At 34.8% G+C, this 12,641-nt stretch overlaps 1 protein-coding gene across 3 annotated transcripts in view; it reads right to left on the bottom strand.

Annotated features, from left to right (window-relative positions):
• ANKRD28 (ankyrin repeat domain 28) overlaps positions 1-12,641 on the bottom strand; it is a 76,611-nt gene that overhangs the window by 18,360 nt on the left and 45,610 nt on the right. For 2 of the 3 annotated variants that reach the window (XM_010174345.2, XM_010174346.2), the window contains exons 9-15: positions 11,080-11,158; positions 10,511-10,625; positions 10,006-10,088; positions 7,734-7,797; positions 6,356-6,424; positions 4,605-4,745; positions 321-432 (exon numbers count right to left, since the gene is read on the bottom strand). In XM_010174345.2, coding sequence (XP_010172647.1) covers positions 321-432; positions 4,605-4,745; positions 6,356-6,424; positions 7,734-7,797; positions 10,006-10,088; positions 10,511-10,625; positions 11,080-11,158 — 663 coding nt within the window. Of the gene's footprint in view, positions 1-320; positions 433-4,604; positions 4,746-6,355; positions 6,425-7,733; positions 7,806-8,304; positions 8,323-9,968; positions 10,089-10,510; positions 10,626-11,079; positions 11,159-12,641 lie in introns of all 3 variants that reach the window. The other variant, XM_029086580.1, reaches the window with a different exon arrangement.

Here is a 12,641-nt window from a genome sequence, read left to right as displayed (position 1 = left end):
ATAACCTGTGGTTATTTTATTTCAGCCATCAAGAAAAAAAAGTGTATTATAAGTTAAGAAACAAAACAAAACTAGTATCTCACATCATCAACCAGTTATCTCTTGTATTATCTTTTTAAACCAGTATCTAACATCTTAACTCCCCACCTTGCACCTATTTTAGGAGTGCCAAGTGCTTAAATATTTATCCTCCCAGGGGCTAAAAACCACTGTTGACCTAGCTTACAGAGGAAGAACCAAGGTGGAGGAATCCCCTGGCCTCTGCACCATACCCTGTATGAGCAGCTGTTACAGCTTTCATCTATGATACGTTTTCTTACCAATTCAAGACACAAGCGATGACCGTAAGCAGCTGAGTAATGAACTGCATTGTATCCTTGCTTGTCTCGGATCCCCGGATTGGCATCGTTTCTTAGCAAGTATTCCAGGCACCTATTTAAATCGAAATACACAACCATATATCTAAATGTTGAACTCCAAATTTATGCTAAGTGATAAATTGTTCCAATTCAATTGGAAAATAGAATACAGCACACAGGAACACTGATTCCATGTACAATATTGGCTAGGAGTACAGAACACCTAACTCATTACACCAAGTGTTAAGGTCAATCACAAAGCTTCCAAAATTTGAAAGAATCCTTCTCTGTAGACATCCTGCATCCTCTGAATTATCTGACTTGGTTAAAGCTACTATTCCATGGCTGTTTTCCTCCTAGCTAACACAACTGCAGTCACCTTTGTTAATATAAATGATTACTACTCTCGTATGTTTTTCTGTATCATACAATCTGCTGTACTTAAGACAGAAAAGAACTGAGAGTTGAGTTCTTCATGGTAGGTATCCAAGAGTCACTCACATGTACACTTCTACTACCAGATGCTAATTTATTGATTTATTTATATAGCAAACACACTTAGTTGTTGGCATACTTATGTCCTACCATTCCTTACTTTCACTACACAAAGTTATAAGGCAGAACATGATCAGCACAGTTTCAACCACAGACATTCAGCCAGGAGCATGAAAATAGAGTATTAAAGTCAGCTCCCTCACCATATTCTTCTGTTTTTAAGAGACTCCATGCATGCACAGTAAATGATTCCAAGCAATAACCCTATTTATTCATAATTTAATGTTGTCTATAATTTCAGCAACATTTTGCAAAGTCACCATCATGACTCTGAACTCGCTGGTGAAGTCATTTGGTTTCCTGAAGTGTAGAACAGATTACCATCCCTTCTTTTTGCTGGGATTATGAAATACTTTTCCTTGATCAGATAAATAAAATGCACGTGAAACTATAAAAATATATTATCTTGTCAAATCCAGCTTGGAATCTTTCTTCCTTAGCACAGTTTATCTAAAGGTGACCCAGATTACCATTAGCCGTACTGACAAACAGGCCAGTTGGATATACTGACAATGAGGGGTTTAGTTCCCATTTAGCTCACAGAAAACTGTTTGGTAGAAAGTTAAAGGAAATGCCAACATTTGTAGTTGTAGGATATGGCTATGCTGTGATATCACATGAAAAACCTGCAGTAGGAAATGTCATGTTTAGATTTGAAAGGCAGGAATCCTAACACGACCTCTGATCATGCCATTAAGAGTAGAAACTTGATAATTTAAAACACTGGAGAACATTCAAACCTTGGAGAAATACGAGCAGAAATCCTACAAAAGCAGCCATCTCCTGAAGGAAGACAGCATGACCCTGTGACATTAGAACTTTTCTTGAGTTCTTTCAAGGAAGGGCCTGGAATCAGCAGATGGAACAGTGCAAGTTCATCATCTGAATGAGATCCAGCACCAGCTATGCATCTCAGCATGAGTAAGACCACTGTACAAGGTCAAGGGCTCAATAATCTCATGTGCAACAACAACAATTTGCTGAAGACTTGACATTGGCCTTTCCAGACATGGGTTGAAAGTAACAAACCAGGTGAGTGAAGATGAAAGGGGCAAAAAATTGCAGGAAAAACTAAGAGCAAGAAGTGTCTAATCACAAGGTACTCTGTGTCATTACATGTTGAGAAGAACAGGAGCCTACGGTGCACTCTCACTGCCATCATTTTGTGCCCAGCAAAAAGGAGAAAAGGACTTAGGTCGGTCGTGAAAAAGGTAAAAATTCTCCAGTTTTAAAGAATAACAATATGCAACACAAGACGTGAGCAGCCTTCCAAGTTCAACGTATCTAATAAAAAGCTACCTGTAAAGCATATCTGTGTTTTCAAACAACTAATTCAAGTTTCATTTGCCCAGTAAACAAATGCCTGGATTTCATTAATGGCAACTGTCCTTGCATGTTTTTATTTGAATTGAAATGGGATGAGATTTCTGACAGTCCAAGGACAAGTCTATTTGTCCCATCAAGTGAGAATTACTGTGCCTACACTTTATTTGTCCAGTCATCTAACTTTCTTTGTTAATTTTAATCAATGATTTTGGATTAACATTCATGGCTCATTAATAAACGTCAAACATCACTGACCTTGCCTAGCTAAATGTCTGTACTTGTGTACTTTCTATATTTGCGTGCTCACAAAAAATACACTAAATACACTGCAGGAAGCAAAGTCTACTAAAAATCCTTAGGTATCCATTCTTTCCAATGCAAAACAGACAATTATTTTTGCTGTTTCTTCTCATCAAGGAAAGAGATTACCTTTGCATCTTTTGCATGCTTAACTGTCCCTCAACATGGGTCTTTAAAAGGAGATTAATGAAACTTTCTGAAAGCCCAGATAAGTTGAATTTATTTCCCATGTATTTATTGGTGGACTGTCTATTAAATAATTCTAACATAGAAAGAGCATGGGGTTTTTTCCTACCCTAAGATACTGGTTAGTTTATCTCATTCTGTGATCATGTTTCTCTCCAGTCTTGTAAAAATGAGGTTTACTGGTGTTTGTTCCACATTGGAAGCATTTGTTAAAGATATAAAAGAAACACTTCCAAAGAGGAACAAACTGGAAGATAATTTTCAACAAGAACATCCTTGTCCCTAAAATGTCTTTAAAGATGTCTGAACAAAGACTATAAAAATGCACATAAATATCTTTGGAATTCCTATGTAGACAATTTTCTGACTTTTTTCTTTTCCCAGGCTTTATATTCCAACTCAGTAATCATTTTTAGCTTCATTCCTAATTTGAATATGAGCTGAGCAGTACTGGTTTTCCAGCTGTTACTAATCATCTTGCTGCATCAATATAAAAAGCTTCTCCTCAGGCCATTCTGCTTTGAAGCCCATCTTCCAGATAGCCAGCTGTTAATCAGAAGGGCAATATCATGTGGGTTCCGGAGACTATTCTTTGAGTTATCTCCCAGAGCTCTGCAGTATTGCCATCATCATTCTTGCTCGTGCCTTTTATAAGGCAGATGGCAAAACGATGTCATCTGAAGAGCCATTATAGTTTGGAGGTTTTCAGAGCAACTGTGAAGCTAAAATTAATCCAAGCTCAACTTGTAAGAGAGCAATTAAAGTAAAATTATCTCAGCAAACTCCAGCAGGAAGTGAAAGCATATCTAAAAAGCAGCAGGCAATTTCATTTTTAAATTTGGCTTTACATAAAAAAGGCATGTGCTTTAAATGTTAGTTAAATAACCATGAAAGTATTCTTTATTTATCGTTCAAAATCCAACCTGCCACCTTGTTCGTTTTGCTACCTCAGCTTTTAGAAGGTGCTGTATTAAAACAAGATATGGCACTAAGCAGCAAGCTCTTCCAGTGAGGGCGTCACTGTATGTATTGGAAACGCGATGCTGCACACCAGCTTGTTTTGACCTGTGTATACGAGTGTGTGCACATGCAAGTGGTGCTCTTCTCATGTCTCCACAACAGATACAGTGTTTGGAGCTAAAGTAACCTCATCAATTTTGTGCTATCTATGTAAGCTTTGCATGTAAGCATTTAAGTTATTAATAACTATGTTAAATATAACTATTAGTTACAAAATAAGCACATGCCAGAGACATTTGTGGATTCATTAAAGTTCTTGGATGCATTTAATTAATAAAAGTCTAACTACTTCACAGAAATTCACACTAATGAGATAGAATTGTAATGCCAAACATGAATAGTTCAATTAAACACCAAACAGATAAAGCATCTTATACTGAAATGTTGAGTCACTTTCTATCCTGATGTAGGCCTACTGTAACTCACAGTTGTAGTTATACAGTGTTTTTCTGACTAACTACATAGATTTCTGGGCAACATTAAGAACCTTCTATAAAATACACCATCCTTTATCAGAATTTGTTTTTAAAGCAAAATGACCCTACTACTCACAGCTGTCATAATAACCCCCACAGACGGTATTTACTCAACCACTACACAGCAGGCAGGATTAAAAACAATGTTCCTAATGAATTATTGACATAACTAAAAAATTACAATACATTTTACTGTTGATCATTTTTTCTCAGAAATATTTGTTACATAAAATATTTTATAAACAAAGAACAACCCACTGCCAAGTCTAATCTTTAAAAATAAAATAATTGCATTTGGCAAATCTGAAGGCAGAACATACATGAAATTCACAGCTCAAACGTTGCAACAAAGATAGGCTTTAGTACAAAGCATGTCACTTACTTTCCATCTGTGTCTGATGCAGCTGCATAGTGCAGAGGTGTACAACCCCTCTCATCAAGGTCATTCACACTAGCTCCAGACCCCACAAGGGCAAACAGGCACTGATAATTACAATTGGCAGCAGCATAATGGAGTGGAGTTCTTTAGTACACATTTAAATAAAAAGTACAATGGTAAATAACAGCAAAATAACATTATAGAGACAGAAAAAGCAAAATAAAATGAAACTTAAATCCTCCTTCCTTTTTTTTCACAAGTATTTGTGGTAAAGAATGCATCATTACTATATTTAAAAATGGGGCTATATTAAAAAAATGGGGCCATTTAATAATGCAGAACAATATCTAGAGGATGTATTTGCCAGTCAAAATATGCCCAAATTTTGTATTAAGGGAAGCTTTATATGAATGTTATTGTATAAACGTATAGAGGAAAATCAACTTTACATCAGAAATATTGTTTTTAGTTAAGTAATTTCAAGCCACATGGAAAAATATGGACAAATCTAAGAACTGCACAGCAACTAAACAAGGTCAAAATAAAATACAACAACTAACAAGTAGATGTTTTCAACAAACAGATCAGAATTTTGTCTAACAGAAGCAAGCATTGTTCATTTTTTTTAACTATACTAACACAGTGAGGTATTGTTAAAGAAAATATTAAAAAATATACCTTGTCTTCTTACAATAAAACCGTGAAATATTATTACTGATGTATAATCTCAGAGGAAACTTATACCAGCTTTAAATACATAAATATTTGGCTAAATAAATCAGTTCAGATAAAATTTCAAAAGGACCAAGATGACTCAGAATTCCATTTTCTATTTTTAAAATATATATAATATACTATTAATATCTCAGTTTTGAGGAGATAGGTATTTTAAAGTGTCCTACCTCTTCTTTCTCTTTTAAAATTACTTTTTTCAATTTATCTCCATTTTAAATTATTTTAATGTTTTCCCTCTCCTGAAATAATGGCTCTATATAACATGCATGTTATACCAAAAACCAAACCAAAGCAACAAAAAACCCCAAACCTTCCAATGACGTAAATTGTGACAGATAGGTGTTCCTTTCTCAGGAAAGGATGGAAGTGGAATTTAAAGCAAAATATAACTTTGTATCTATAACATTCTCCTCAAGTCCTACTCCTGCCATTCACATCCTGGAAAATCATATTTTCCATGATGCAATGTGAGATTTTACACAAGTACTGATCATGCCATCTAAGCTTAAATAATCACATACTAAAAATAGAAATGAATGCCATTCCAAAAGAGCTCAGAGCACAGGCCACGAAACAGAAAGGGATGGACATAATGAAAGGAAAAAGGTGAAGCAGTTATAATAAAATAATGGCTTTTCTAATAAAAAACTTTAAAATAGCAACAGATTTATAGGTTTGACTAATACATTATTTGGAAAAAATCACTAATTTGTTTGGATGAGAGCAATTTATACTCATTAGATGCATGTTATAGGCAAAAAAAGGCTCATAAAATTACAGTTGATATGGAATGTAGTCTTTAAAAACAAGACTAAACACCTACCTAACAAAACACAACCAACAAAATAATGTTTGTAACTTTTGATAACATATGCTGAAGCATTGTTTATTAGAGACATTGTCTCTTAAAAAACATCTAAACTGAACACACAGACTTGCCCACATAGCAACAGCAATATGCTTCTTCTGTAATACACTTTTAACAGCCCTTTACAATATACAAATCCAGAATGTCTTACCTCCCAAATCTGTCCTTTTTGTTGAAGTCTGCACCAGTATTTAGCAGAAGATTTAGGCACTCCAAATTCCTATTAAATTAATGCAATATTACTTGTGATTGCAAATTTTATTTCCTTAATACTGGTCTCTACAAATATCAGAACTGCTACACATATACATCTCATATTATTTTTAGTTGAACTGAACTATAATACAAAAATTTGGATAAATATATTTTTACATGTAAAATAGATTTTTTAATTACAGGACCAAACCAGGAAAGAATACAAATTATTTCAAGTCCATATATAGAAATTTTATTGATATCAAATGGCATGCATAAAAGCACATAAATGCTAACCTAATTTAATAGAAATTTAAATTCTTTAAAGCAAACAAACAATAACACTTGCATGTCACATGCTTTTTGCTACCAGGATTCCAGCTCAGAGGCAAGTTTTTAATGCATTTTTTTAAGGCCAAATATAAGTTCTGACACAAATATTTAACTTTTTAGTGCAATTCATTTTCAATACAATATGATGATTGTAATAGATATACAATATTGCTTATAGTTTAAACACTATCTCAGTAACTCTCCTAAACTGGAGATGAATAAGGGAATGTGTCACAAATTATGTGGTTTTATATGAAAAGATAGTATTTTAACCTCAATCATTTGCAACAAGGATGTGTCTATCAAGTATCTGTTGACTTCAAATGATTATTTAACATTATTACTTAAACAACACTGAAACAGAAAAATGAAAATATCATTATCATGGAGTTCCTGTGTCCCACAAAGTGTATCATGAAATTTATTACCCAGTTCTTCCAGGCAATTTTGAGTAGCTGCTATAGAAAACCTACAATACAATAACAATAATCAATATGGATCACAACTCAAGTGATGAGCAAGTAGTTCTGACTGCTTCATCCACCTAAACTCTGGAATTTAATTCTGGCTTTTAATTTAGTTAGATTGATCTTTTGTTTATGGATATGGTAAAAACATATTCCCCAAAGGTGCTGTTCTCCACCTCATGTCCTACAGTGATCTTAGCTGGGCATGCCATCTTCAAATGCTGTAAATTCTAAAAATTATATCGTCATCTGTGGGAATTTAAAATAAAATTCAGTTCATCCCCAAGCATAAACCTAAGGTAAGGCTGATGGTACTTGGACACTATACTCCAATAATTACTTATTGAGATGAATATTTAATTTATTTTTATTGTTTGTAGATAGAATCCATCTTGAAATTATTTTCATGTTTACATAAATTCCAAGGGGAGATGGCAGGAAAAGCACAGACTGGAAATAGTAAAAACAAACATAAATGATCAGCAATTGAAAAAAGAATGCTAAATATGAAAGCATGAATGCTGTTTTACATACCCTCCAGCTGCAGCTGCATGAAGACAAGTCCTGCCAAAGTCATCTGGTGTGTCAATGTCAAAACCTACAAATCAAGTATTTTATAAAATCATCATGTAACACAAAACTGCTCTCATCTGCTCTTAATAAAAATGCTTGCTAAGCAAACTTCACAGCTATTTGCAACAAAGCACTTAAGCACTGAAAATTTACTTCATTTGAAACACATCCTTGCTATTTGCAATATTTTGAAAAACAGGCATTCAAGTAAACTGGAAGGGATAAGGTAAAAGACAATTAGCTGCACTGAGGCAAGAGGCTATATTCTTTCCTATTTGCCTGCTAATATTTCTGTGTAATTTAGTATTGAATATAAAATATATGAAGGTAATAGGAAAATTTAAGAATATGATAGAATTTATCAGTTATGCACAGATTTTTTTTTTTTAATAAAGAGGGATGTCAGCATTGAATTACTAAATCCAAAACCTACTTAAATTTCATCCTTGCGTTTAGCTCCTTAATCCCAGTGAAAGAACTTTGTTAAACTAGAGGAAAGGCTGTAAATAGCACTTACAGAAGAGCCCTTTAGAGAACATGGTAGTTTTTTCTCTTCCTAACATGTGCAAACTTCAAATTTGAGAACACAAACTTTAACTATGCAATTCCATACCTAACCATGTACTTGGACAGGAAAATTACTATTTAAATAGTGAGCAACATAGAACGTGTTATTCAAGAGTACTACTATTCAAGACTGTTTTCCTACTCCATATCCCCAAAAACATAGGTCTGCACGCACCACAGTGTTCTCCTGCCATTTGAATAGGCAGTGATATACAGCAAATGAGTTAAAATAGTTTACCAATCTGACTTGAAAAGTAGTCTTTGATGCCTTTCCACATCCCTAGGTTGCTTGTCTAACACCACTAATGACCTAAACGTCATTCAGTACTGGGACAAGGCAGGTTGATATTTTTTTTTTTTTAGGTCTGTACATGAATATTAATGAATTTAAAAACAGTCTTAATTTACATAAATAAGACTCTTGCTCCCAAAACAGCACATAGTCTGCAGATACCAATCCCCACACTAAGAGCATGTACTCAGAAGCTGTTAGCAGTATCTAGTCTTTCCAGTCTGAAGACTGAACATATTCAAGTCCTTGTCTGCTCCAGGCTAAATTTACATCCAAGTTTGCTCAACTCATGTAAAAGTTACAGAAACCACTTGCAAGTCTTCCGCAGGGATTCCTTTGCCATACTGAATCTCCAGTAAGAGCACAGCCAGCATAGCACTATATGCAGAAAGGAGAAAGAGCCAAAGTATTCCTCATTTTGAACGCATCCAATTGAAATCTAGTCAGCTATAGGACAGTTCTTTCCTGGAGCAAATCCTTGCAAGCTTGTCCATGGCAGGACAGTGAAATAAAAAGCCTTACCACTGGTAGTTTTAGTTAGGTAGTTTTAGAATTTCTTTAGTTCTTCTCCCAGGCTTTCCTAGCAGATAATATAAAGCTGGGGAAGCAACTTCTTACTCTTCCTTTTCTCCAGCCCTCTGCCCTCCACTTTTCTTTTTTCAAAAAACAAAGTGCCTTCAGTTTCTTCTTCTTCTTCTGTCCCTGAAGCTTCCACAATCCTTCAGATAAACCTACTTTCTCAGAATTGCAATGGTTCAAAAAGCTCAGAATTCACACCAGAGCAGACTCTGGACAACATGGGAAGTAGTAGCCTTAAAACTCTCTGTAACTTCAGGGAGCAAGCAATGAAAGCAAAGGGCAGTTCAAGTTGAATTTAATTAACAACAAACCACCAATGCAACAGTTTGCTAATGTAGCAGTCCACAGAGTCTTCAGAGCTATTAGGTGGCCACTACAGGAACAGAACGATCTGTATTAAGCTAAAGAGATCATGGAAGGGAAACGGAGAATGCTCCATGAAGTCATTAAGAAATCATTAATCTTTCTCCGTGAAGTTGCATTATGGTCTGAACCAGCCATCTCACCTCTATGGTCAACTTAAAATGCACAAACACAATATTTAAAAAGTTATAGGCGCATTATTTCAATTTTGGAAGATTTATATTTTGGAAAAAATTACTTCCGTAAAAGTCTGTATTCACTTTAACTACGGACTGTCCATTAAAAAAACCACAGCACTGGCTGCAGGCTGCCAGTCAACTATAAAGATTTTTATGTATTACTAAATTAAGACTTAATTAAAAGCTATCCTATGGAATAATAAAAAAAAGAAGTACAAAGCAGCCATAAGATTTTTTTTAAAGAGTATCCTACCTGATGAGAGGAGCTTTCTGCAGCAGTCTGAAAATCCACTTAATGCTGCCAAATGGAGAGGAAACATCCCATGTATACCCCGCCTAAGATACACCATAATCAGGTATCACAGTTTCATTACAATTAAAATAAAACAAACATGACTGTGTGCCAAAGTGCACGTGCTTGGTGGGTTCAGCAAGCCACTTAATTAGAATACTGAGCCTTAGGAAAACTTCACCTTAAACACTTTCTTACAAGCTAACCCAACGCATTAAGTCAGAGCAACAGCCGATTAAAACTTTCAGAGCTTTTACTTTAAATGCATTTAGAGGAAAATCTATTTCTTTTTGTACAAATTGCAGCGTACTGAGTAGCTATTTAAAAGTATGGTACAGGATAATACACAAAGTATTTCTTATTTCAAGTTGAAGGCTATATTAAAAGAATCATACTAGTCTTGTTAATCTAATGAACACATTTCTAAATTCTCCCAGCTCGCATTCATGTCAGGAAAGTTACCTACTTTGCAGTGTCAGCACCACTTGTAATCAGAGTGTTGATTAATAGCTCATGGCCATATCTAGCTGCTATGTGCAAAGGAGTATTTCCGTTCTTATCTTCACAGTCTATTTCAGCTCCTATAATAAAAAGTAATTACTAAATAAGAATATAAATAGGTATACAGATACTTTTGATAGAAAAACAGCACTGATGACAATTTAAGCAATGTTAATAATTGTCCACGAATAACTACATTGGATTTAAAATCTATACAGCTTTCAGAGGTATTTAATATTAATAATAAGCAAAATAGAGAGAAGCATTTTATTATGTAACCATATGGGACAAGTTTTCTGCAACTTGAGTTATCAAAGAGAAATCAATATATTTTCCTGCATTCTGAAAAATGGATGGTTCTTCGATGTAACTTATCAAACTTCATAAGCAGATATGCCAGACTACACCATTAACTGAACTACTATTGGACATTAGATATGGAAAAATTGTATTACATTGTTATCAATAAAAGAGTAGCAAAATACTCATAATACTGGAAAGCTGATGAAAAAACTACTCCTTTCCCCTTTTTACCATTTTGAATGATGGTTTGAGATCTTGAAAATCTACCATGGATCGCTGTCATGTGCAAAGGTGTTTTCCCATCTTTACTCTGGAAAAGAAAAAAAAAACAACCCAGTGTTCACTTATGGCCAGTAGTAGCAATCCACTAGAACCATCAAAAAAAAAAGAAAAAAGAAAAAGGATATTCTTCTACTTTCTTCTCTCCTCGCTACTCCCTTCTTTAAATTGTTTCTATGAACAAGACAGATATTGGCAGTGACAAGTCAGCATGACATGGCAAGCTTTTCAAAAGAGCTGCTCTTAATCACTCTTCTAGCTGTAAGTGACAGCTCAGTGATGCCCACTCACTCACAATTATGCCTTTAGGATAATCACTCTCAAGAGGATGATGACAGCACACTACTTCAGCAACAAGCCTATGTCCAATTCTTCCCCTGCCCAAGTCTAAAACAAAACAATGCTTCTTTAAATTAAGTTTGTTTCTTGAAAGAAAATAGCTATATTTACTAGAGAGGTTTACACATTATATTAGAAGGTAACCTATTAAAAAGCTCATGTGTTTCACAGAAATTTCTGTAAAGTGATATTTGCAAGCAATTTATCATAAATCACAAGTAATCCTAGGGTAGGACTATTCAGCCATAATTGGTACTATATATTTGATGTACATATCAAATGTGCACTTAGACAATCACCCAGTAAAGATGTCCTTCAGTGATGTATAAAGGTGTCCAACAGTAATGTATAAAGGAAATTCAATTTTTTAACAGCACAATCTCAACCATTACACTTAAGCCATGACACTCGCAGAAAATATAAGCACTCTTGGATGCACATGCAAACCACATCTTTAAATTTTAAACACTGGCTTTGAAGAGTATGAAACATTCACAATACACAAAGTTAAAAAAGAAAAATAGTAGGGGGAACATACAATATGAACATATGTATTGAAATATCACAAACTGCCGTCATGTGCAAAAGTGTCTTCCCATTTTTACTCTTCCTTTGCAACCAAATGGCAAAGCTTCTACAGATGTGTTACTCAAAGTCTGCCACAGACCCTTTTAGACAGAGTTGGACGTGGAATTTTTAGTTTTGTCACTGCGCAGAGCACCGTGCACCACCTAGAACAATGCAATTATGGGAAACGTTTTCTCAGACCTAGACTGAAAGAAATAAAACACTTGATAATGACAGCCAAGTTATCTCCAGATGTTTCAGCTACCAGAATTCTTTGACCTTAAATAATACAAGAGACACATTCACATATCCACAGCAGATGCAAAGAAACACAGAAAATGGGGCTGAAATCACTTGAAGAATTGGACAATCCATTTTACTTCTGTCATTGGAGGCTTAAAGAAAAGGCCAAATAAACACATCATAAGTGACTACTTCCCCAAGCAACCTCTGTGCTCCGATTTTCTTACAAATAGAATTTTCTTCTAATGTCTATGTTTAATCTTTCTCCCCACGGTTTAGTTCTACTCTCTTTATCCAACCATTAATGCTTGCTGTGTCCAATTATTTTCCTCCTTTAAAATGTTATGCATCGGGTGTCTCTTTCC

Source organism: Antrostomus carolinensis, unplaced genomic scaffold (assembly GCF_000700745.2).
Source record: "Antrostomus carolinensis isolate BGI_N321 unplaced genomic scaffold, ASM70074v2 scaffold6158, whole genome shotgun sequence".
Taxonomy (NCBI): Eukaryota; Metazoa; Chordata; class Aves; order Caprimulgiformes; family Caprimulgidae; genus Antrostomus; species Antrostomus carolinensis.
The sequence above is the reverse complement of the archived record's forward strand: the minus strand, read 5'-3'. Positions and strand labels throughout refer to the sequence as shown.